Below are 25,148 nucleotides of genomic sequence, written 5' to 3'. Positions count from 1 at the left end.
TATTAATTCTTTCAAAGAACCAGCTCCTAGTTTCGTTGATCTGTTCTACTGTTCTTTTGGTTTCTATTTCATTGATTTCTGCTCTGATCTTTATTATTTCTCTTCTCCTGCTGTGTTTAGGCTTTATTTGCTGTTCTTTCTCCAGCTCCTTTAGGTGTAGGGTTAGGTTGTGTACTTGAGACCTTTCTTGCTTGTTGAGAAAGGCTTGTATTGCTATATACTTTCCTCTTAGGACTGCCTTTGCTGCATCCCAAAGATTTTGAATAGTTGTGTTTTCATTTTCATTGGTTTCCATGTATTTTTTTAATTCTTCTTTAATTTCCTGGTTGACCCATTCATTCTTCAGTAGGATGCTCTTTAGCCTCCATGTATTTGAGTTCTTTCCAACTTTCCTCTTGTGATTGAGTTCTAGTTTCAAAGCATTGTGGTCTGAAAATAGGCAGGGAATGATCCCAATCTTTTGGTACCGGTTGAGACCTGATTTATGACCTAGGATGTGATCTATTCTGGAGAATGTTCCATGGGCACTAGAGAAGAATGTGTATTCCGTTGCTTTGGGATGGAATGTTCTGAATATGTCTGTGAAGTCCATTTGGTCCAGTGTGTCATTTAAAGTCTTTATTTCCTTGTTGATCTTTTGCTTAGACGATCTGTCCATTTCAGTGAGGGGGGTGTTAAAGTCCCCCACTATTATTGTATTGTTGTCGATGTGTTTCTTTGCTTTTGTTATTAATTGCCTTATATAATTGGCTGCTCCCATGTTAGGGGCATAGATATTTACAATTGTTAGAGCTTCTTGTTGGATAGATCCTTTAAGTATGATATACTGTCCTTCCTCATCTCTTATTACAGTCTTTGGTTTAAAATCTAATTTGTCTGATATAAGGATTGCCACCCCAGCTTTCTTTTGGTGTCCATTAGCATGGTAAATGGTTTTCCACCCCCTCACTTTCAATCTGGGGGTGTCTTTGGTTCTAAAATGAGTCTCTTGCAGACAGCATATCGATGGGTCTTGTTTTTTAATCCAGTCTGATAGCCTGTGTCTTTTGATTGGGGCATTGAGCCCATTTACATTCAGGGTAACTACTGAAAGATAGGAATTTAGTGCCATTGTATTGCCTGTAAGGTGACTTTACCGTATATTGTCTGTGTTCCTTTCTGGTCTATATTGCTTTTAGGCTCTCTCTTTGCTTAGAGGACCCCTTTCAAGATTTCCTGTAGGGCTGGTTTTGTGTTTGCAAATTCCTTTAGTTTTTGTTTGTCCTGGAAGCTTTTTATCTCTCCTTCAATTTTCAATGACAGCCTAGCTGGATAGAGTATTCTTGGCTGCATATTTTTCTCATTTAGTGCTCTGAATATATCCTGCCAGTCCTTTCTGGCCTGCCAGGTCTCTGTGGATAGGTCTGTTGCCAATCTAATGTTTCTACCCTTGTAGGTTACATATCTCTTCTCCCGAGCTGCTTTCAGGATTTTCTCTTTGTCTATGAGACTCGTAAATTTTACTATTAGATGTCGGGGTGTTGACCTATTTTTATTGATTTTGAGAGGGGTTCTCTGTGCTTCCTGGATTTTCATGCCTGTTTCCTTTCCCAAATTAGGGAAGTTCTCTGCTATAATTTGCTCCATTATACCTTCTGCCCCTCTCTCTCTTTCTTCTTCTTCTGGGATCCCAATTATTCTAATGTTGTTTCGTCTTATGGTATCGCTTATCTCTCGAATTCTGCCCTCGTGATCCAGTAGTTGTTTATCTCTCTTTTTCTCAGCTTCTTTATTTTCCATCATTTCATCTTCTATATTACTGATTCTCTCTTCTGCCTCATTTATTCTAGCAGTTAGAGCCCTCATTTTTGATTGCACCTCATTAATAGCCTTTTTGATTTCTACTTGGTTGGATTTTAGTTCTTTTACTTCTCCAGAAAGGGTTTCTCTAATAACTTCCATATTTTTTTCAAGCCCAGCTAGTATCTTTAAAGTGATGATTCTGAACTCTAGATCTGACATCGTACTAATGTCCGTATTGAGTAGGTCCCTGGCAGTCGGTACTACCTCTTGTTCTTTTTGTTGAGGTGATTTTTTCCGTCTTGTCATTTTGTGCAGAGGAGAATAGATTAATGAGAGAACAAAATGCTAGCAGAGTAACAACGTCCCCAGAAAATATACTCTAAACAAATCAGAAAAGACTTGAAGCAGTGGGAAAAGAAAGGGAAAGAGAGAAAAAAGAAAAAGAAAAAAAAAGAAAAAGATAAAGATAAAAACAAAAACAAACAAAACAAAACAACAACAACAACAAAAAAAAACCAGAATGTGATCAAATATGATCAGGCTGGTATCTAGATCAATGCCACACACTAGATTTGGGGTGTATTTTTGTCTTTTAGAAGAAAGTGCCTCCCAAAATTTTAAAGAAAGAAAAACTTATATATGTACAAAAATAAGGGTTGATATGATGAAGGGATGGAATATGACTGTAAAGATGGAAATTATAAAAAATTTTATAAAAGGAATTGATAAGAAGTTGTTTGAAAAAAGAAAGAAGAGGATTTAAAAAAAGAAAAAAAAAGGGAGAGGATGTGATCAGGCAGGGGAATAGAAAACACCATATACTAGAGATTTAGGGTATATTTTAATCTGTTAGAAGAAACTATCTCAAAATTTTAAAGAGAGAACTTATATATATAAGCCAAAAATACGGGTAACTACTATGAAGGGATAGAATATGACTCTAAAAATGAAAAATAAAAATGTTTTTTTTAAAAAAAGGGATTGATAAAATGTTGGTTGAAAAAGGGAAAAAGAAAAATTCAAAAAGAAAAAAAAAGAAAAAAAGACAGTTAAAAAAAAATTAACTTTGAAAGACTAAAGAATCATGGTAAAAAAGCCATGAATTCTATGTGCCGTATTCCCCTAGCGCTGGAGTTCTCATTGATGGGTAAACTTGGCCTTGGCTGGCTGTTCTCGCTGATCTTCTGGGGAGGGGCCTGTTGCCGTGGTTTCCAAATGTCTCTGCCGGAGGCGGAACTGCCCCGCCCTTGCCCCCTCCCGGCTAAGTAATCTGCTCGGGTTTGCTCTCCCGGGCTTTTGTTCCCTGCGAGCTTTCCGTACAGCTTTGGAGGCGGAGAGTGAAAATGGCGGCCTCCCAATCTCTGCCCCGGAGGAGCTGAGAACTCGGGGCCCCGCTCCTCAGTGAGCCCCTGAGAAAAGCCGTCAGCCACTCCCGTCTCCCCGGTCAGTCACTCCGTGCTCACCCGGCCTGTGACCGCGCGTTTCTATCTCTGGCACCTGACCCCGGGTGGAGTCTCCAAACCCAGCAGATCCCTGCGGCGCACTCCCGCGCAGCTCCTCCCAGGGGAGGAAGGTGAGTCTCCCCGGATCTGCCGCTTGTTGGGTCCCTGCTGGAGGAGCAGTGGCCCGATTGTGCCGTGGATCCCGGTTTATGGCAACCCCGAGCTGGGAGCCCGCTCCTCGGCTCGCCTCTGCAGCCGGCTTCCCCACTCCGATACCTGGGGGCTCTGCCGCACTCAGGCACCCCCGGTCTTTCTGTGACCCGTGGGTCCTGAGACCACACTGTCCCGGAGGGTTCCACCCCCCACTTAGCCACCGGAGCGACGTCCCTCAGTGGAGCCAACTTCTAAAAGTTCTGATTTTGTGCTCCGTGGTTCTATCACTTGCCAGAAGCGGCCGACGGAGGCCCCTCCCCCACCGTCTATCCTCCCGAATATCGCCTCGGATTCACTTCTCCGCACGTCCTACCTTCCAGAAAGTGGTCGCTTTTCTGATGAGAGAGTTGTTGCTCTTCTTTTCTTCAATCTCCTGTTGAGTTTGTAGGTGTTCAGAATGGTTTGATCCCTATCCAGCTGAATTCCTGAGACCAGACGAAATCCAGGTCTCCTACTCCTCCGCCATCTTGCTCCGCCCCCTCCTTGCTGATTTTCTATCATTTATCAAGAATGAGGTATTGAAGCCTCCATTTATTATTATTGGATTATCTATTTTCCCTTCAATTCAGTCAGATTTTGCTTCATACGTATAGAGGCTGTTATTAGAGCATATCCATTTATTGTTGTATCTTTCTATGTACTGACCCTTTATCACTATGAAATATCTTAGTTTCTAGTAAGTCTCCTGTCTTCACATCTATTTTGTCAGGAATTTAATATAGCCACTTCAGCTCTCTTATGGTTATGTCGGTTGAGCGTCTGACTCTTATTTCGACTCAGGTCATGATCTTGGGGTTATAGGATCAAGCCCCACGTCAGGCTCTGCACACTGGGCATGGAGCCTGCTTGGGATTCTCTCTCTCCCCCTCTCCCTCCCTTCTCTAAAAAAAAATAAAATTTATCACAATCTACTTCAGATCAAGACTAACTTAATTCCAGTGAAATGTAGAAACTCTGCTCTAACTATAGCTCCATTCCTTCTGCCTTTTGTCTATTACTGTCATATATGTAATATATTACATTTGTATGTTATAAACTCAACAGCATGTTATAATTAGTTTCAAACAATCTTACGTCTTCTAAAAGAAGTTGAGAAGAAAAATGAGAAAAAAATAGTCTTTTTCGTTGTCTTTTTCATGGACTCATATTTTACCATTCCAGTGCTCTTCATTTCCTCCTACAGATTCAAGTTACTATGTGGTATCGTCATTTCCTTTCAGCCTGAAAGACTTCCTGTATTATTTCTTGTAAGGCAAGTCTAGCAATGAATTCTCTCAGTCTTTACTCAGGAATTTATTTCATCTTCATTTTTGAAGGATGATTTTGCTGGATATAGAATTCTTGGTTGATAGTTAACTTCCTTTCGGCACTTTGAATATGTTATTTCACTGTCTTCTGTCTTCTCTTGGTATTACTATTATTTATCATTATTATTGAAGTATAATTGACATACAATGTTATATTAGTTTCAGGTGTACAAGTATTGATGCAACAATTTGTGCTATACTCAGTGCTTACCACAGTATGTATAATCACCATTTGTCACCACACAGTGTTGTTACAATATTACTGACTACATTCCCTATGGGTACTTTTCTTCTCCGTGACTTACTTATTTTATAGCTAAAAGTGTGTACTGTCTTCCAACATTTTTGATGAGAAGTCAGACATTAAGGTCTCCTTGTATAAAGTGAGTGATTTTTCTTTTGCTGCTTTCAAGATTTTCCTCTTTGTTTTTGTTTTTCAACAATATGACTAGGTGTATTTTCCTAATTAAAGTCCACTGAGCTTCTTGGATGCCTATCAGTGTTCTTCATCACATTTAGGATGTTTTTTTAGCCATTACTTTTTCGAATACTTTTGCTCCCCCTTTCTCTCTTTCCTTTTCTGGGACTCGCTGGTACATTTGATATTATCTTACAGGTTTGTGTAGCCCTGTTCATTTTTCTTTTTTCTGGTCTTTCCCCCCACCCCCAGATTTGTTCATTTCTATCATTCTATCTTCAAGTTTATTGATTCTTCCCTCATCTATCTCAAATTTGCTGTTGAGATGCTCTAATCAACTTTCCCCCTAGTGAATTTCAATTATTGAAACAATAATTATCGTTATTATTGTATTTTTCAACTTGAGAATTTCTATTTGGTTCTTTTTTAAAAAATATAATTTATATCTCAATGAGAATTTCTATTTGCTGATTCACTGTTGTCATACTTTCCTTTAATTCTTTAAACATGGTTTCCTTTTAGTTCTTTGAACATATTTATAATAACCACTTTGAAGTCTGTTTAATTCAACCTGGGGACATTCAGAGTCAATTTCTACTGACTGCTTTTTTCCCTGCATATGAGTCACATTTTTTTTGTTTCTGTGTATATCATATAATATTTGCTGAAAATGGGATATTTTGGATGACATTTTACCAACTCTAGAGTCCAACTTTTTTCCCCAAGAAGACTATTATCATTGCTGTTGGTTGGTTTGTTCTTTGTTTGGTAACTTATTTCAGCTAGATCTGTAAATCTGCTCCTCCCATCACTTTGTAACAAGCAACTGTTGCTATCTCTGCTCACTCTTTTTTCCTTGTTTTTATTTTTGAGCTTCACTTCCTAGGGATCACCCTGTGTGTGCATAGCATAGTTGTCAATCTGTGACTGAAAAGAGGTTACATTAAACCTCAGCCCCTAAAGCTTCTGTCCTCTGCCGATGCATAGGAGAACACAGTAAAAATTTAGGCCACTTACAAATCTCCCCTGGTTTTTACTTTCAACTGGGATCCTTCCCTGCTCCTATACACAGGCATGCAACCTCAGGGTTGGTCCTCGTGGCCTGCTTCAATCTGGAAGAAACTTCACACCTGACCAAGCAGAGAAAAGAGAATGGGAGCAGCCCAGGCAAAACTGCCACAGAGTCCCATTCTTCTTTCCCAAAGTTTGGCTGTTTTTCAAGATAAACACTTTTCAGATTGTTGTATCCCTTTGATCAATTTCCAAAGCACTGAGAGATGGTTGTTTTTGCCAATTCTGTCCAATGTTATAACTTCCTTTCTCAAGAGAGAATTTGCCAACTTCCTTATATGACTATACAACAGCCATTCGAATTTGAGAATATTCTTATAGTAAATATTTAAATTATTTCTTTACATTAATGTTTCTATGTATTCAACCAAAACTTCCGTTTCTTCTCTTTTTACCTTTATTTCTATTTTTTCATTTATGATTCATTAATTCAATTATTTGTATGAAAAATATCAATTGACTTCCTATTATGTGCCAGTCCACTACTTTTTTCGACCTTTTCACCTATATCACCAGCAGTTGCCTCACCCTTACAATAGCAACCCTATAATTCAACACATGCTTCATCAAATATAAATTACTATGTATTATGAACCTTCAGTATTACTCTATCAATAATAATGATATAAAACATTTATGTGACACTCACTGTGTGCCAGGCATTATTCTAAGTGCATAGCATAGTTTAATTTAATTCACAACAACTCTATGAGTAGCTACTATTCTATTCGCTCTATAGATGAGAAAACAGAGACTCAGAGAAATTAAGTAACTTATTTAAGATCATACAAGTAGAAAGTAGCAAAGATAAGATGTGAATTTAGGCACTGTGGTTCCAGAATCCATGCTCTTAAACATAACACTATACTGCCTCATGAGTATGTAATCTTTTGCAAATGCCAAGAATCTACCACTTCACTTTAATATTACCAAATACACAAGAGGTGTGAAGCATATACTTCAAAAGACTGTACTCAATCTTTTTGCTTGAAATTATTGTATCTAGCATTCAAAATGACTATTGTTTATTAAAGTTAACTGCTGAAAGAATTTTAATATTAGATACTGCTAAAAGGTGTTAAGTGAAAAGCTGCTATTATAAAACAAACATTGTAAGAGTATCCTAAATGTATCAAATCCATTTTCAAAATCTGACAACTTATGTCTAACCGACTGAAATGTGGAAGGCATCAAACAATTTAATATAAATTTAAAATATCAAACACTGGTAAGAATTAAATATAACTACAGCATATTTTTAAATATTTCAGTAAACATATGAACAGAAAGAAAATTCTTTCTTCTTGGTTACAATTGGCTTTTCCACCCCTATTTTTTCCAAAACATGACCTCATTATGAAATTCCAATAAAGGTTCCTATTTTGACTTTTACTAAAGTCAATTTAATTAGTTCATGGACTTTGCTACAAATCTGTAATTATAAATCTACAGACAAAAGTATAATTGTCTTACCCATGACTATCGTGTTTACCCTGCCATTTTAAATACTATACCAGGCCTCAAGAGAGACCACACAGATTCTATTGCTTAAGCAAATGTGTCAGCAGCCAGTGACAAAACCAAATTAGTCACTGCCAACGTCCCTTCTCCTGAAGAATATTCAGGCAATAAAGCTGGGAGCAATGAAGACATAAAGATTTGTTTTGAAGGTCTTTTTCTCATATAGTATTTTTCAACTAACAAAACAATTGTGTCACAATTTGTGAAGTACAAATATACATGCTCTGAGGATTTGTAAAATGTAAGCATCTTTCTTTTAATTGCATTTAAAATGTAACTATGTCTACTTTAGCACCATTCACATGACTGAGATGACTAAACCATGGGTACAGGGGATTATGAAATCTAGGAAGAAAGCAAGGAGCTGAAAGACAGAAGAGGGGGAAATCTCCCCAAAGCAGAATAATTATTTCCATATAAATCATTTTGTGATTTTTAAAAAAAAGACCCCTATGACCTGTGAGGTAGTGGAAGAGGAAAGTCAAAATGACAAATTGCTAATCATGCCACGAGACCCCTTTTCCCTTTCCTGATGATGTTTCCTCAACATGAGTGGTAGTTTCCTTAGGCAGGCCAATGACAGAAAGCTGATTTACTATATAAGTATCTGTATCGGAGAATTTAACAAACTTTAAGCCAAGATTCCTTCATAACATAATTTCTAATAAAGATAGGAGCAGCGGGCCTTTATAAATTGTGTAGGTAATTCTATTCTCAGTTTTACATAATAAGGACTTTAAGGAGGGAAACAAACAAACAAAAAGCATTTGCTAGCCTTCCTCAAATTATTTACCAAAAAAATACTTGGAATTTATCTTGTTGTGCCACAACAAGTAAGATGAAATCAAATGAGTAGCTGTCCTTTTTTTCCCATTAGAATGAAACGTGTTCTATATCTTTGCATTACCTCTTAATCCTTTTGCAAAGTGCTCAAGGGTATTCTCATCTCATTATTTCCAACCTGGTTATGTTTCTTTACGTTTTACATTCTCTGGGAAATTTTATTCTTCCTAAAGCACAACTCTGACCCTTTCATTCTTCTGCACAAAAACTCCAAATATCCTTTTTTTTTTTTTTTAACTGAATTAAGTATGATCACTCTTCCCTGGTGATCATGATAACAGAACCTCATAAGAGAATTCCAACTTACCTTTCCACACCCCTCTACTACTATTACTCATTCCTATATTCACTCCTCCACTCCAGATAAACCAAACTTTTGATTTCCTAATTTGGGTCTTTTGGACTCCTTCCCTCTTTCAAGCTGTTCATTCCACCTAGCTATTTCTGCCACATCCTACCTTGTCACACCAAAATTCTAGAGCTCCACAAAAATAACATCCACTACACAAAACCTTTCCTAATACTATCACTGCATCAACTACAGCCCCTCCTTATCTTGACTTGCCAGAGTAGTTTTTAAGCTTCTGACAGCTTTGATCCAATCCATCCGTGATATAGTTATTTGTGAGTATTACCCTCATAGCTTACAGCACTATGTCTTGCATATATTTGTGCATGTATTTGTTGAATGGAACCCAAATCACTCTTCAAGAGAATACTAGGTAATTCTCTTCTTAGTATATTCCTCCCTCCCCCTTTCTTAAAAAAAAAAATAATTCGGGTTTCATGAAACACAAATGTTAGTTATTGATCTTTTTCAAATCACCTTTTCCCTTTATGTTTCTCATAAAACTATAAGGATCCTAGGCCTGACAATTCTTGCTGATTTGCTGTGAGTCTATCATTCCCCAATGCTGACAACCCTCAGTATACTCTCCAAAACTCACTATTCAAAATTAGAGGAGCATTTTAAATGTGAGGAATCAATTTAAGAAGCTCACTGGAGTTCTAAGCCTACCTCTGGGATACTGAACTTTAATTATCAATAGTCTCTTTCTTTAAAGCCACCGAAAATGCACTAAATGACATCAATGTTCAACTTGCATCAATGGATGAAGCTAGGAGTAATCTAACTTGGCAAGATTTTCTAACACCACTTTTCTCCAAAGCAACCTGAGTAGCCTATTCCTAAGTTTCTAAATATGAATTAAAGACTGAAAATATCCAGTCAAAAAAAAGAAAGACAGAAAGAAAGAAAACAGCCATCGTACATGGTTACAAAATGTAATAGCAGAAACAGAGCAGCTCTAGACAAGCTAAAAACGATACTTAAATCTCATACCTACACAAACATGTGAAACTGACTAAACATTAGCCTGGATTTTGGAAAAAAAAAAAAAGACTTAAACACCAATAAGCTTTACCTGTTCTCTCTGACCTCACTAATACTTAAATAATAGCAGAAGCCTAACCATACACAGTATGAGTTCTGAATCTGTAATTGTAACGAGTCTTTCTTGCCCCAAACTAGTATCTTTAAGGTTTTATGACTATGGACTCTGCTAATTTGCATGGCTGATATACTTGGCCAGTAGAGGTCAATTAAATTACCTGTTGTATGAGTGAGCGAGCCTCTTCAGAGACACATTCTGGCATGTTCAAAGTAGTGTGAGTATTTATTCCTGCTGGATGGCACTCAACCAGAGTCTGAAATAATCAATCAGGTACACTTCTTATCCCAAATAACATCATATTCTGTTCTATCACAGGATTTATGGACAGCAAGTATAGAAAGCTCAACAACCATCTTAACTGGAGGTGTAGTAATCAACACAGTATCTCCTAAGCAGTTCAGGCCAAGGGCCACGAGCCTACAGAACTTCTAACTGAAATGAAGGCAATCATCAAAATCACATCATAAGCTTTATGCTGCTAGCCCTCTTCCCTTAGTTATACAGGGAATGGCTCATAACAGAAAAGTTTACCTTACACACAAAAACTAAAAAGGGACTTGGTAGCTCTGAATTTTTAATGTTCTGAAAAACCTTCTCAGTTTAGAATTGGTTAATAATAACACTTTATATATTTGTAGCACTTTATGATTTAATTGTACATTTGGTGAACTATAATAATCCACAACAATCTTAAGAGTTCAGTATTACCTACATATTCAAGGTAGATGACTACTTACAAAAGTAGGACTGCTCATTTCCTCTGTTTTCCTCCCAGGAGGCAATGTGCACAATACTCTATTAAAGTCTATTAACCTCAAACATCTTACTTAAGTTATTGATCAGAGAGAGTATAAATTCTGTCCTTAAGCTAGAACAGATAGGAAAAATTTACAGTTTTGAGAAAAAAGGTAATGTTACCTTTTATATCTACATTAATTTTCTAAAATGAGAATTCCCTCCTGCTTTCCAACAAGATGTTTAAAACATCCAGAGAATCCTAATACATCCTCTTACATGAACACTACAGATTTAATGCTGTTAAAACTGAATCATAGAAAATGAAGAAAAAGAATGTTTTGTCATATATCTACGTGCTAACATTATGACATAACGGAATTTTATTATTTATCCAATATAATACTTAAAAAAAAAAATCTGGAATCTAGATAAACTTGCATTTTTCTGCTTTTTTTAAAAAAAAATCAAAGGTTTTCTTATTTAGTTTCTGATCTAACAACTAAAGGCAAAGGTTAAATGTTCTCAATTTGAAATCAAGGTAGCACCTGGGTAAACTTATTAAACATCCAGGTCACTGCTTACCTTGCCAGTGAGAAGTTCAAAGAGGACAGCACCCAAACTCCACCAATCACAGGCTTCTGTTTCTTCTGTGATTGCTCCAACCTCTAAACACACCAAAAAAGGTTGATATTAAAATTCCAAAGGTCAATTCAACTTTCAAAATTAACATGTATTAGCAAGGTGACCTTTTTAATGCTGAGAGAGCATATACTAAATACTACTGGGCTTTCAAAATTCCTGAAAGTTACTTATCCCCTTTGGTCACCTACTGTGGTTGCATTTTTTTTTTTTTTTGATGCAGTCATATATTAAACTGAGACATTTGTTCTTTAGTTGATAGAGGGACACCTTCAAGAAGCTACACTTAAAAGTTATATGAATCTACCAGATCAGCATTTTGCTTAATTTTTCAAATTCAAGAAAGTATAGCCAACGCTACCTCAGGGGTCATTTTTTGTTTTAGAAATAAAGACTCTAGGTTCAGAAGGAACTTCAAAAATTACTTAAACCAGTAATTAATTATCCTTTTAATTACAGATTAGAAGTCAGAGAGGTGAAATGCCTTGTCCAATGTCATATAGTAAATCAGCAGCAGAACTAAAACCTGATTTATAATACCATCCCTCTCCTATATAATCAATTGTTTTCAACCAAAGGAGGAGCATGTGAAATGCAAATTTACCCATTTTGATACTTAGAAGTACAAACAGATATGTTGTTTTAAGCCCTAACTGAAACTACTGGCTAAGATAAGGGTGTTTAGAATATCTACAAATCACAGTTTTGTCTGCATTAGCCCTATCTTTCACCAGCACGAGTTCCCAAAATGCAGTATGAGTTTTCAGGTGTCATCTTCCAGGTTTCTCCACAAATCAGCAACACTGATTTTACCAGTTCTGAGGCTTTTAGGCTCTTACATCTATTTGATGCCTTCTTGTCCTTTCCTAACGATATTTAATTAGTCACTAAGCCAGTCAATGTCTACCCTTTCACTTCCATTTGGCTGACACAACACACTTAATATTTGGGTGCAGGGTAACCCACGACTCATAAAAATAATGTTCAAAAATTTTTAAGTAGTTAGGTCGGAAATTGGAAATAACTGAAGTGGTGCTCATGTCCCCAGCCTTTTAACCAATACTTCGTAAATCTACTGCATAGAAGAACCACGAAACTCAGAAAACAGCCTGAGCTTTAAGTCTTGGAGCAAAGGTCATGTGGACCAGAAAAAGAAAACAGAGCCATTCCTATGGAAATACTGAAATTCCTCCTGCTCAGTACCATCTTCCATATCCCGGTACCTACCCTCTTCTGGAACTCAAGCAGCCCGTGAAGAACTACATCCCTCCACACTAGCCCCACCCAGTCTTTCCTCCCGGGATGTGCTCTAGGCCAAATCACAACCTCCATTCTCTCTGCTCTCAGCCAGGTGGTAAAAAGAAAACATAGATTTTTAACCACTCAAACTACTGTGTGAATAACCAAAAGTCTCCTAAGCCTGCTGAAGTCATGTGTGTTTATAAAGTAGCAGCTTATTTGAAAAACTGAGACCTGGGGCGCCTGGGTGGCTCAGTCGTTAAGCGTCTGCCTTCGGCTCAGGTCATGATCCCGGAATCCTGGGATCAAGCCCCACATCAGGTTCCCTGCCCCGTGGGAAGCCTGCTTCTCTCTCTCCCACTTCCCCTGCTTGTGTTCCCTCTCTCGCTTTGTCTCTCTCTGTCAAATAAATAAATAAAATCTTAAAAAAAAAAAAAAAAGAAAAAACTGAGACCTAACAATAGAAATTTAATTATATATACATTGTATATATATTTGTATGTGTGTGTGTCTATGTACCAGTGTGTGTACACACACACACACATCAATATGATGGAATATTACTACATAAGCATTTTAAATGATGTACTCATATAAAGTTTAAGTATATAAGTAATTGGGTATATTAAATTAAAAAACAAGGTATAAAACAAGAGACTAATTTTAGAAATATATATTTAAAAAAAAAGACTGGTGAGAAAAGATGACAAAATATTTTAGTGATTTGCCTCTGAGGGGATGAGATGTTTATTTTCATCCTTATACTTACGAACCTACATGAATAGCTAGGTGGCGCATTTTTTTAAACAGATAGCAAGAAGACAGGAAAACATTCGGGTGTGCTGGAGCAGGAAGATGAAGCTATGCTGGCCAATCTTCCCTAAGAGTCTGCCTCCACCCTCTCCCCACAAACATAATGTATTATATATGAGAGCGCAACCAGGACTGGAAATCAGGAGGCTTGGGCGAAGGGCCCTGAGGAATCCACTGGATCTCATCTGTAACAGAGGGTTGTAAAAGGGTTATACCTGAGGGCCTCTCAGTTAAATTTAGCTCTAACTTCTATGACTTTATACTCAAGGATTTCCTAAAATAGTGATTCTCTTGAAGGACAACTCTTTGGGAGCTCTCATTCAAAGTACTTATGCTGCCCTTCCCAGATTCAAATTCACTGAAAGATCCAAGGTGTCATCCCCAGTGTAGCCTCGCCCCTCAAAGGCTACATGTTATGCCTATTCTCCCGTATCACTGCTGGGAATGTGCACCAGGTGAAATGTATCACTGCTGGGGGCAAGGGAGGGCTGGGTGGTCCTTGAAGCTACCGGGTTAGCACAGTCCATCTTCCTGAGCATCAAAGATTTTCATATTGGGGCGCCTGGGTGACTCAGTTGGTTAAGCGACTGCCTTCGGCTCAGGTCATGATCCTGGAGTCCCGGGATCGAGTCCCGCATCGGGCTCCCTGCTCGGCAGGGAGTCTGCTTCTCCCTCTGACCCTCTTCCCTCTCGTGCTCTCTGTCTCTCATTCTCTTTGTCTCAAATAAATAAAATCTTTTAAAAAAAAAAAAAAGATTTTCATATTTGTGGGAGTGGCTGGGATATTGTTTTACTAGTAAAGGAAACACAGATCTATTATGGACCAGAATATAAAATTTGCATAGATTTCCAAGATAAAAAGACTTCGGAGAAACTTCAGGATCACATTTCACTTGTCCCCTAGGGGAGCCATTTCATATCACCTCTACAGACAGAAGTACTTGGGTAGAAAAGTTTGAGAGGCCCTTCATGAGACAGACAAGGTGTATTCCTTTACTGGTTTCTGTGAACTTGCTCAACTAAGGAATCTAAGAATGAGGTTCTTTGGTTTTATGCTGCTTTGAAAGCCCTCACAATTTTCTGCCAGAGTCTTTAACAGGTAGATAATGACCAACACGCTGCTTCAAATGTGGATGGGCCCCAATGTGAGCAAGGCAATCCAGGCAGAGCAAGAGGACCAAGTAGGCCCTATCCGCCAGTGACCTCCCCCTCCTCCCTAGGCTTGCTATCTGCTCCAGGAGGCACCGACTGGCAGCCGACATTGCTGTGGGTTTTCCTCTAGCACTGCTGAGTCTACTTCTTGTGCTCCCCATTTCTCTTTCCATCTTTTCTTGATCTTCCTTTCCTCTTTCTTCCAGTGATAGCCAGCTTCTTTTCCTCTCCCCTTACTTGCTCTTTCTTCTCTCCTCTTGGGGTTACACTTTCTGATGGTACTCAGGCTGAAAGATACTGCTCATCCTAATCTAAGAAAAACTGCTTCTGAAAGTATGAAGGCGCCTAGCCTGAATGCTGTCTTTATTCTGATTGGGCCAGTAAAGAAGGATAACAACTTGGAAAAGGTAATTTTTTTTCATGGACATCTGGAGAAAAGACACTAAACAAGTTTTAGATCCATCCTCATAGAATGCAGCTTGAAGCTTTCCAAAATGGCTTTATATTAAGCAGGGATTCATTAATTAATGTGAAACTGACACCATGACCAACTGAGACGACTCAGAAATACAACAAAGAGTTCTGTATTTAGGTAAGATACAAAGAGAACTTCTTAATGGCTAGGAAATTTAAATATTACACAACTGAAGTAAGTACTTGTGGAATTTCTTCTTTAGGATTTCCAAACAGAATTTTCTTTTTTTTTTTTAATAATCAGAATGAAGGATTTTGGTTGTCTTTTTAACATTGTTTAAGGACCAATCATTTTTATATTAAAGAGTAATGATATGGGGCGCCTGGGTGGCTCAGTCGATTAAGCATCTGACTCTTGATCTCAGCTCAGGTCTTGATCTCAGGGTTGTGAGTTCAAGCCCCACACTGGGCTCTGCACACTAGGCTTGGAACCTACTTAAAAAAAAAAAAAAATGACATACTCTGATACTGCGTTGCCAAAAAGAAGCCTGAGGCTGTGTAACTGTCAAAACAACTGCTCTAAAACTGCTGTACTTGAAAAATCTACACAAGAACTTCAAGCGTAAACCAAGAGAACTGATTTATATATAAAGCTACATGACGGGGGCACCTGGGTGGCTCAATCTTCAAGCGTCTGCCTTCGGCAGGTCATGATCCCAGGGTCCTGGGATCGAGCCCCGCATCGGGCTCCCTGCTCCGCGGGAAGCCTGCTTCTCCCTCTCCCACTCCCCCTGCTTGTGTTCCCTCTCTCACTGTGTCCCTCTCTGTCAGATAAATAAAATCTTTAAAAAATAAAAAATCTCTAAAAAAAAAAATGGCTACATGATGACTACCACAAATACTAGGTGAAGAGTCACGTATATGTATCTAACGTCAAAAGCAGAGAATATAAAGAAATACCAAATAAATCTGTGAGACTATTTTAAAAGTATAACAGTGAAGCTGAGAAATCTTGTTAAACTCCTACCTTGAATTTTTTAAATCTCTGAAAAAAAAAAGCAGAAAAATACTTTAAAGGATAAATTTACCACTGTTTTGTCAACTTTCAAAATATTTTTCCTCTAAAAATCAATGTGTAAAGCTTCCATACATGCCCTTCCCCCACTGCTACACTCCGTATTTGCAATTTCCAGGGAGGCAAAATAGTATCTTTATTCTCCACAAATGCAGCAATCCTTACTATAGTATAGGCATTAAGCAAAGTGATGGAGGGGAAAAATAAATTAAAAAATAAAAAAATATTCCCTAAGAAAACAAATTCTCAAGGTTATTCCCACAAAAATTCAAAAAGAGATGGTGTTATCAAAGAATCCTGGATTTTTGTCTTTGAATCAAAGAAATGTACTGACGGGGCCTCCCTGGTCATGCTACCGTTTGACCCTGGCTGAGTACATCATACTAAGCTTACTCTGAAAATGAGGATAGCCAGATCTCTAACATTCTTTCTCCCTCTGGTTTTATGATCCTCAAAGTGTTTTCAAAAGCACTCGTGAGCCTTTCTCAAAACTTCTTCTCCCTCCATTAACCTAAGATGCCCAAAGAGTGGGATTATGCTAAAATGACTAGCATTCCTCAAACTTCCTTTTTCTCTTTTCTATCCACAGCCACTACTCCCTTTCCCTAAGAGACCTGGTGACAAACGAAATGAATCAGTGTCACTCAATCTAATCATTATCATCTTTTAATGTAATGGCAACATAGAATTGGCCCCAGATTAGATTTCAATCCAACTAAAAATGTTTTAAGGACATCAAATATGTGAGAACTGTTTAGTAAAATTCGAGAATTCTCATTTTAGCACTATCAATTCTCACATTCTAACACAATACAGACTCTTACTGATTCATACTAATAATTCAAACATCGTATTTCACAAGTGAATAAACACATTTAAATAAAACAATAAAGATATCACAACATAAAATGTGCTTTGCCTACCTTTGTTTTACTCATGTTTAACACCTCATAGAACACTCTTCAACAAGCCAAGATATTTTTCAGAAAAATAATGCTGCCTTGGTAACCCATATTGTCAAAGGGCTCGCTAAAACATAGAATAAGAGAGTTTTACAGTCCTTATGATAATCAGTCAATTTACTAAGTCTCCCTCTTATAGCCAAAAATAATAATGTTAACCTGACCCCAAAACTGTAGCTATAATAATCCTTGCTCCTGAAAAATAAAGGAGCAAAAAAGCAGAAAGCTTGGACTTTAGAAATCATAAAATGTCTATACCTGCATGAGAAGTGAATGAACAGAAGTATACACTTCTTTCAGACCAGGGAGAGACCATGTGATCCCCAGGATTACTGAAATCATAACATATACTTAAGTACAGGCACATGTCCTACACCTCTTAGGACTAACTACATAGTTTAAACCACATGGATTTTGCCAAAGACATGACTCAAAAATAACCAAAGATAATGATAAAACTATGCTAGAAACTGTACAGAAATTTGAAAAAGCTAGAAAATGCATTAAATAAAGACCAACCTTTCTACAAAGCTTGACAAAGATGAATCACCTTGCATTTAAACAGTTTGGTACCCTCAACATCCTGAATTCAGAATTTACTTTTCTTTAAGGGTTTGTTACATTCATACTGCTTGATAAATAAGGGAATCTGATATTCTACATTTAGTTCTTTGATGGATTTGATAAGACACACTTTCAGACTGATGACACCACTTGATTCTGTTCCCTGGTTTTTCACCAAGGCAGACCCACACAGGTCATCTCATCCTTCCCCTTTACCCTTCCTAATAGCACAGCTGCCCAGGCCAATTGCAAAAATCTCCAGACAACTCTATAACCTCCCTCTGGCAGTATGTTCTGTTGTTGCTGTCTTCCTTATAGGATATGGTAGGAAATAATAGTAGATTCAGAATTTTCTTAGAAGAGAATTTCACATACAGAGAAATTCTATTTTCATTTAGAACAAGTTTTTAAATATTTCTCCCAAACTGTTTTCTTAACACTTTTTTAGTAAATAGAATCTTAGAAGCCTCATAGTTCTCAAAGTTCTAGTAACTGTGGAACTATTAAGAGAGCATATAAAATTCAATGAAAAGGCCAACAATTGTTTCAAATAAAGTATTTATGTAATAGTCAAATTAAACCAACATTTAGATGCTAGAAGAATTTGTCACATAAATGATATAGCACTTTATCCAAATATCAGAATGATGGAAAAATTTTAAAGGCACAGATCTATGCAATAAATTAAAATGATAATCTGTACTAAGTATACTTTGGGGGGACAAGGGGAGATATAGTTTTCTAATGCCACAGAATTTTTAAAAAATTGATTTTAAGTGTCTAACTTTAAGGATTACAATTCTCACTTCTGGAAAAGAAACGTAAGTACACAAATACATTAGCTTTTAGAATAAAAGAGAGCGTTTTGGTGAATAAAACAATATAAAAATTAATCCACAATGGCCCTAGATAGGAATAGGAAAAAGGAAAAAAAAAAAAAAAAAGGAAAAAAAAAAAAAAGGTCTATCATTAGTGACATACTTGGACCAAGGAAAAGAACATCTTTCTTCTGCAATGAGCATTCCATGTCAGCTAGAGCATGGAAACATTAGTACTGTGTTCCTACACAGACAATCTTTCCCTGCAGCATCTGTTGCTAATTGAAAGGGACTAGAATTACAAAATTCTAGTCAATTTCTCTCACCAGCTCTTGCTGTGTATAAAGATTTTCTATGCAGGGGCTGAGCATTAGTCTTCCACTACAGCTGATGACTAAAGAACAAAGAGAAAGAAACACAGAAGAAAGAATTTTTTTAAAAATCCAACAATATATGGAACTAAATGGCGAGAAGAGAAACAGCTAAGCACATCTTTTGTTAGTGTGGTAAATTACAATTCTGTAAATACAACTATTCACCTATAAAGGTCTATTAACATTCTAGGTAACCAATTGTATATGTCTTGTTTGGGGAGTCCTTTTTTTTTACGTAAGTCTTCAAAATTAACTGTCAATACTATACCAATTATGTCTTTTATTTCTAGCTCCTAGGCACAGGAGGCACTTAATAAGTGTTTGCTGAATAAATATATCCATCTTGTATTCTGCAGCACTGTTCTTTCAAGGCGTTCAAAGCATCTACAAAGGCCTCATCACATTCATTTTCCTTAAGTCCCATTGAGCATAGAGATCTACGTCAAGTCCTTTCACACTTTTATATGTGGTAGGCTAGAAAGTTTCAAACATTATCTAAAGCACACCCTGGCTGCTGGATGAAACACAGATTAAAGCCGGGTGAGAATGGAGGTCAGTCAGTTGATGACTGCGGTAGTCCCGGCAAGAGATGCTGGTGGCTTAAAGAGGGTGGTGCAGTGGACGCCTTCCAGTGCTCCCCTCTGCAGAGCGCAGTGACTGCCTCGGTTTGTTCTGAGGGGATGGCACGTGGCAAAGGAAAACGCTGAAAAGCCCTGGGAGCAGGAAGAAGACAGGATTGGGAGGTAACTCAGGGTTTCCCGTGCCCCTGTTCAATGTGAGGAATCCAGGCACACAGTCCTGTGAAAGGTGCTACCAGTGCGTAAGCTGGCTACAATATCTGGCTGCTAGTCTGGTGAGATAATTAGTATCAGTCAGTATTCTTTTAATGTCACCAAAAAAAAATTCACTTAAGTACACTGGAGGACAACTACACCTCTTAGCTTCCCAAGGGTATTTAGATATGGAGACAATTTTTTAAAAGTTTCCACAAACAAGACAAAATGTTGCAACTGAAAGCAAAACTAAAAGCCATATCAACTAGGAGAATAAAATTTCATTTTAATTCCAGGGCTGAACTGTTTCTCTAATACCTATAAACTAAATTATCAAAGTTGAGACATTTAAAGCTTCTAAGTCTGAAGGTACACAAGTGTTCAAGAGAACATGTATTTTAAATGAAATAATTTGGACAGAAGAAATGTACTTGCCTAAGGTCTCACATCTCTTGAGCAGATCTTAATTCTCAGAGTGATAGACTAGCTAGAGCCTGGAATTTGCACTTTGCTCCCTTTTTTCCATATTTTGTCCTACTTTAGAAAATGCTGGCTGCCCACTTCTCCATTCTCCATTCCATAAAATCTTCCAACTCTGCACTCAACTGATTATTCAAATGCCTTATTTGTTGAGTAGGATGTATGAACTACTTATAAATTGCCAGTATGACACTCCTCACATTCATTAGAGTATTATCCAGAGAAGGCCGATGAGAGAGTCTAGCACTTTCGAGAGAGAAGAGTGTGCAGCGGCTAGCGCCCCGCTCTTCACAGTGCCACAAGGCAATGGGAGAAGCGTGCAGCTCTACCTCTCACACACTTGTTTTCTTGCTTCATCCCAGGCTCTAGCGTTGCTGCCTGCCACCACCTCATTATTAATCCAGTTGTTTTCACGTATTTTAATTACCTGAAACCCTGGGCCGGTTGTATTGTGGGGTCTTGGACGTAAGGACACATCGCACTCGGGGAATTCAGGCGGGGCTTGACCAAAGACTTAATTCTGCTTTGTCCTCACTACCCAGCTCTGAATTTCTTGTTGTGCGGGTGACCTGCCAACCATGTTCTGAGCTTTCCTGCAATTATCTGCCTAAGTTGCATCAAAACTCCTTGATTTAACTTGATTCAGCATTCCAGAGCCAAGAATTACCTGTTCAAGGGAGTTTATAGGTATCATTACTATACCATCTTCTTGTGAGATAAAATAAGAAATGGGCAACTACCATACGACTTCTGGTTGACTGATTATAATTATAATTCTGAGCTCTATACAATCTTGCTTACTCTCTCACCCTGCATTTCTAGTAGGAAAAAAAAAGAAAAAAACCAACAGCATGCTCCATTTTCCATTGATCATATCACAACTGCTCCATTCTGAAGAGCCATCGGGTGTCACAGTGTTACCCAACCAAAGCCATTAAAGTTGATTGATGAGAAAAAGGCTAACTAAAAATTGTGAAAATGACAGCCACAGTTCCCACCCCCCTCTCTCCACTGCTGTTGCCGTGTTAGGCAGGCAGACCTTCATGCACTGCTATTAAAGGAGCTTAAGGAATCCCATTTGCTCTGTCATCAATTTTTTAAAACCTTAGCATTTTTAAACATTTATTTGAAGGAAGAATTTGTGAATAATTGCTTGAAAGGAGTAAGCCCTGGTTATTTCATGGAGATTCAAACTGACAAAATTTTACATGGTATAGAAACTGATCAAAGTAGCTAGCCAATAGCTCTGGTACATAATGTTTAAGCATTATCTCTTCTGCATTAAACATCAGAGGTAAAAGATAGTTCATTTTCCTTTTTACAATAATATGGTAGTGAGGCTAAGTAACTGAAGATTTGCCAAGAATCAACTTAGACCTAAAAATCAAGAAGCATTACAATGCAGCTATTACTTAAAACTACACGTATCTAGTCTCATGTTCCTATTTCTAAAAAAAGAATCTGTCCAAAATCATAAAGAAAAAGGTTTGAAGTAAATAAGAGGTTAAAACTAACTTCCTCTTAATAATCTAAAGCTTGAGATAACCCCCACTCCCTAGTAGATCAGGTAGTATTATGAAACATACAGAGATCTTGTATTTCACCTCTTCTGTATGAAAACATTATTAACTGACTCTTAAAAATTCTCTAGTTCTAACGGCCAAAGAATTTCTTCTCCTGAGAAGAGCTAATGTGTGATTCACTAAGGTGCCAAATCACAAGGATGGAACACTTTGCCATTACTCTGCCTCATTCCCATCAGTGGGAGACAAATCACATTTTGTCCTGATGAAAAGTATGATTTCAGAATGGGTCTATTTCAACATGGAGTGACCTTAACACAGAGGTGAAGGTGACTGGCCCATCACTGGGGGATTTGTGAGAGATCCAAGATACATCCTACCTAAGGATGGATCCCAAGGTTCCAGACCTTCAAACCAGTATAAAGCAACTCCTTAATCTTTCCATCAGGAGGGACTTGCCTGGACAAGATAAGATTTGAGTTGACTGGAAGCTCTTTTTGTTTATCTTTTTTTTTTTTTAAAGATTTTATTTATTTATTTGAGAGAGAGAATGAGATAGAGAGCATGGGAGGGGGGAGGGTCAGAGAGAGAGGCAGACTCCCTGCTGAGCAGGGAGCCCGACGTGGGACTCAATCCCGGGACTCCAGGATCATGACCTGAGCCGAAGGCAGTCGCTTAACCAACTGAGCCACCCAGGTGCCCCTGTTTATCTTAATATGACTCTGTACTCATGGAACAAGTTTCATCAATATACAGGGGTGAAGTACATCAGAGAATTTTCATCAGGGTAAAATTTTCACTATTCTATGGCAAACTTAAAAAGCTACTGGTTCTCCCAAGGAAGATACAGATCTGGTCTTTATGACAATAAGAACTAGAGGCAAAGGATTAAAAGTACTTGCTAATCGTTCAAGGAAAACATTATACATTATACATCTTCTATGTACAAGAGAGTTACTGGTAAAGTTTTGCTTAAGGATAAATCAAACAAAAGAGTTAGTGTTTGAAAGATAATGTTTAAATATTAACCACAAATATTTTACTCTTTTAAAAATTATTTCTATAGCTCCCTCTTGCCTTTTTCTTCTTTCCCCTTTGGGGGAAAAAATTTTAAAGCCTACACCAGAGATATAGCCATATTTCCTGGTTATATAATTATTATTTCAAAATACACATCTATATTCATTTGGTTTCTCTCTCAACTTTGCATTCCTTCATGTTTGGTGAAGTTACCCAGGACCCCAAAATTCTCATATGCAAAATGGTTCTTTCTTCCTCAAACAATTTTGTTTGTTGAGAATCTTGGCAATTAAATTTTGCCCTACTCAAAAGGTGTCTTGGCTTTTCTCCTCCAAATGAAAATACTATCCATAAATCCCTCATTTCTATATCATATATATTATATAAATACTCTATAAATGAGTAAAAATATATACTTAGAGGGGCGCCTGGGTGGCTCAGTTAAGAGTCATCTGCGTTCGGCTCAGGTCATGATCCCAGAGTCCTGGGATCAGGCCCCACATTGGGCTCTCTGCTCAGTGGGGAGACTGTTTCTCCCTCTCCCTCTGCCTGCCACTCTGCCTACTTGTACCCTCCCTCTCTCTCTCTCTGTCAAATAAATAAATAAATAAATCTTTAACTCACACACACACACACACACACACTTAGAAAGTCCTCAAGTGAAATAATTATTTTCACCCTACTAATATTAGACAAGAAATCAGTATTTATCCTTGGGGGAAAAAATTCTTGCCTTAATACAGTGAACTTGAATTCTGACTACATTTTGTGTAAGAAGGATATTAGGTGATTTGATATCTGTGATCTTTTTTATACTCAACAAATCTGTTTTACTAGTGGTAAATTTAGGTCTAGAAAGTCTTTAAATAACAAGCCCAGGGCCATGCAATGAGTTAACGGCTGATGTGGGACAAATATTGAAGGTTGGTCATTCTTAACTCCACCTTATGATTCTAAATCTTAAACTTATGACGGCCTCATGATATTTTAAACCATCCATGGTCTGAGTCCTAGATCTAAGTATCAAATACATAACTATCACATGGAGCACCATGCTTAAAAAAGCAACAAATAATATGTAAGACACATTTAGGAAAAAGGGCAGAGGAGACTACCCTCAAAAAATATATTCATGGACTATTTGATAACATCAGGCTAGAAGAGCAAAGGGTGGTAGTAAATAAACATCATGCTCTAAAACTGAATTTTGCAGATAGTTTTCAGCATGATTTTTCTATGTTTCACTTTTCACTGTCAGCTGTGAGCGTTTCCAAGCGTGAGATCGCCCAAGAGAGGAAGCAAAGCTGTCATTTGACATCTGGGAGCGCGGAGATTGGGCTGCAGTAAAAAGCAGTTTGGACTTCAATTTACACACATATTCACCTATAAATTCTCAAGTCTGAAAAGTATTCAACGAGAAATACCAATGTAAATTTCAAGCATTTATAAAGGCTCATAATGGAGTGGAAAATAAAGGTGAAGGACACACAGTGATAGGATACCATATCAACTTGTGAAGACCAGAATAAGCAACTGAAGTGATTATATTAGCATAATAACGAACATATAAACAATTTTACTCACTTGCCTTAGATTGCATTTTAAACTTTCAAATATAGTCTTTTGTATTTTATATGCTTACTATTATAGGTTCTGTTTTCTAGCTGCCTTTTTTATGATGAAGAGTCAAGACTGTTAAGAAAAAAAATACTGATAAAAAAATACTTTGACACTTTGTTCTTCCTTTATACTTAAAATGCTGTAACAAAAATTTAGTCTATGTTAGGATAGATTAACAGTTATGATGATATAGCACATAAAATCCTCTGTGTGTGTGTATGTGTACACAAATATAGAAATAAAATCAGAGTAACTACAAGGAAGTCCTCTAGAGAAGAATAATCAATTTACTCCAGTTTTTATTCTATAACCTCTCACAACGAAAAATAGGACAACCCGTCTAAAAGTCTCTTAATAGAAAGTATCTAAAGTTTCCTAATATGGAAACTAGACAGTGTTATGTTTATATTGTCACTTGCTATACAATCTATTCCCACTTTGGGATCTATTTCTTTGCTCTTTCTCTTCCTGAACTCTGTCCTGTGTTTCTCTGGTATGAAAGGAGCCCATTTACCATGAATGATGTTTATTTAAAATAAAACCTTTCTAGAGAATCATCCTAGATAATCTAAGGATACAAAGTGAACCTAAAAGGAATGGCTTCTACTTTGAAAACAGGGCTGGGTTTGATCAGGGAATTCGTATTCTCAAGACCCTCTTGATCGGCCTGCAGCTGCAGCCATTTATTTGCTGGCTTTTTCACAGATGTAGACAGAGAAAGCTCCATGGGTTTTGTCTTTTTGTTACTGGACTTGTTTTCTTTAATATAAAAAAGTGGCAACTTTTTAAGAAGTTCTTCACGTTGTTGTAGAAACTTGTGAACATCAGATATCCTTGGTAGTATACATTGTTGAAATGACTCTGACTTTTTATAATCTGAGATCTCAAAGTTG

At 37.4% G+C, this 25,148-nt stretch overlaps 1 protein-coding gene across 4 annotated transcripts in view; it reads right to left on the bottom strand.

Annotated features, from left to right (window-relative positions):
* The window catches only part of RPS6KC1 (ribosomal protein S6 kinase C1), a 204,436-nt gene that overhangs the window by 8,173 nt on the left and 171,115 nt on the right, over positions 1-25,148 (bottom strand). For all 4 annotated transcript variants that reach the window (XM_044916375.1, XM_044916377.1, XM_044916374.1 and 1 more), the window contains 2 exons: positions 11,372-11,454; positions 10,209-10,304 (listed from right to left, as the gene is read on the bottom strand). In XM_044916375.1, coding sequence (XP_044772310.1) covers positions 10,209-10,304; positions 11,372-11,454 — 179 coding nt within the window. The remainder of the gene's footprint in view (positions 1-10,208; positions 10,305-11,371; positions 11,455-25,148) is intronic.

Source organism: Neomonachus schauinslandi, chromosome 6 (assembly GCF_002201575.2).
Source record: "Neomonachus schauinslandi chromosome 6, ASM220157v2, whole genome shotgun sequence".
NCBI classification, from domain to species: domain Eukaryota; kingdom Metazoa; phylum Chordata; class Mammalia; order Carnivora; family Phocidae; genus Neomonachus; species Neomonachus schauinslandi.
Note: the sequence above shows the minus strand (reverse complement) of the source record. Positions and strands in the feature narration are given on the sequence as shown.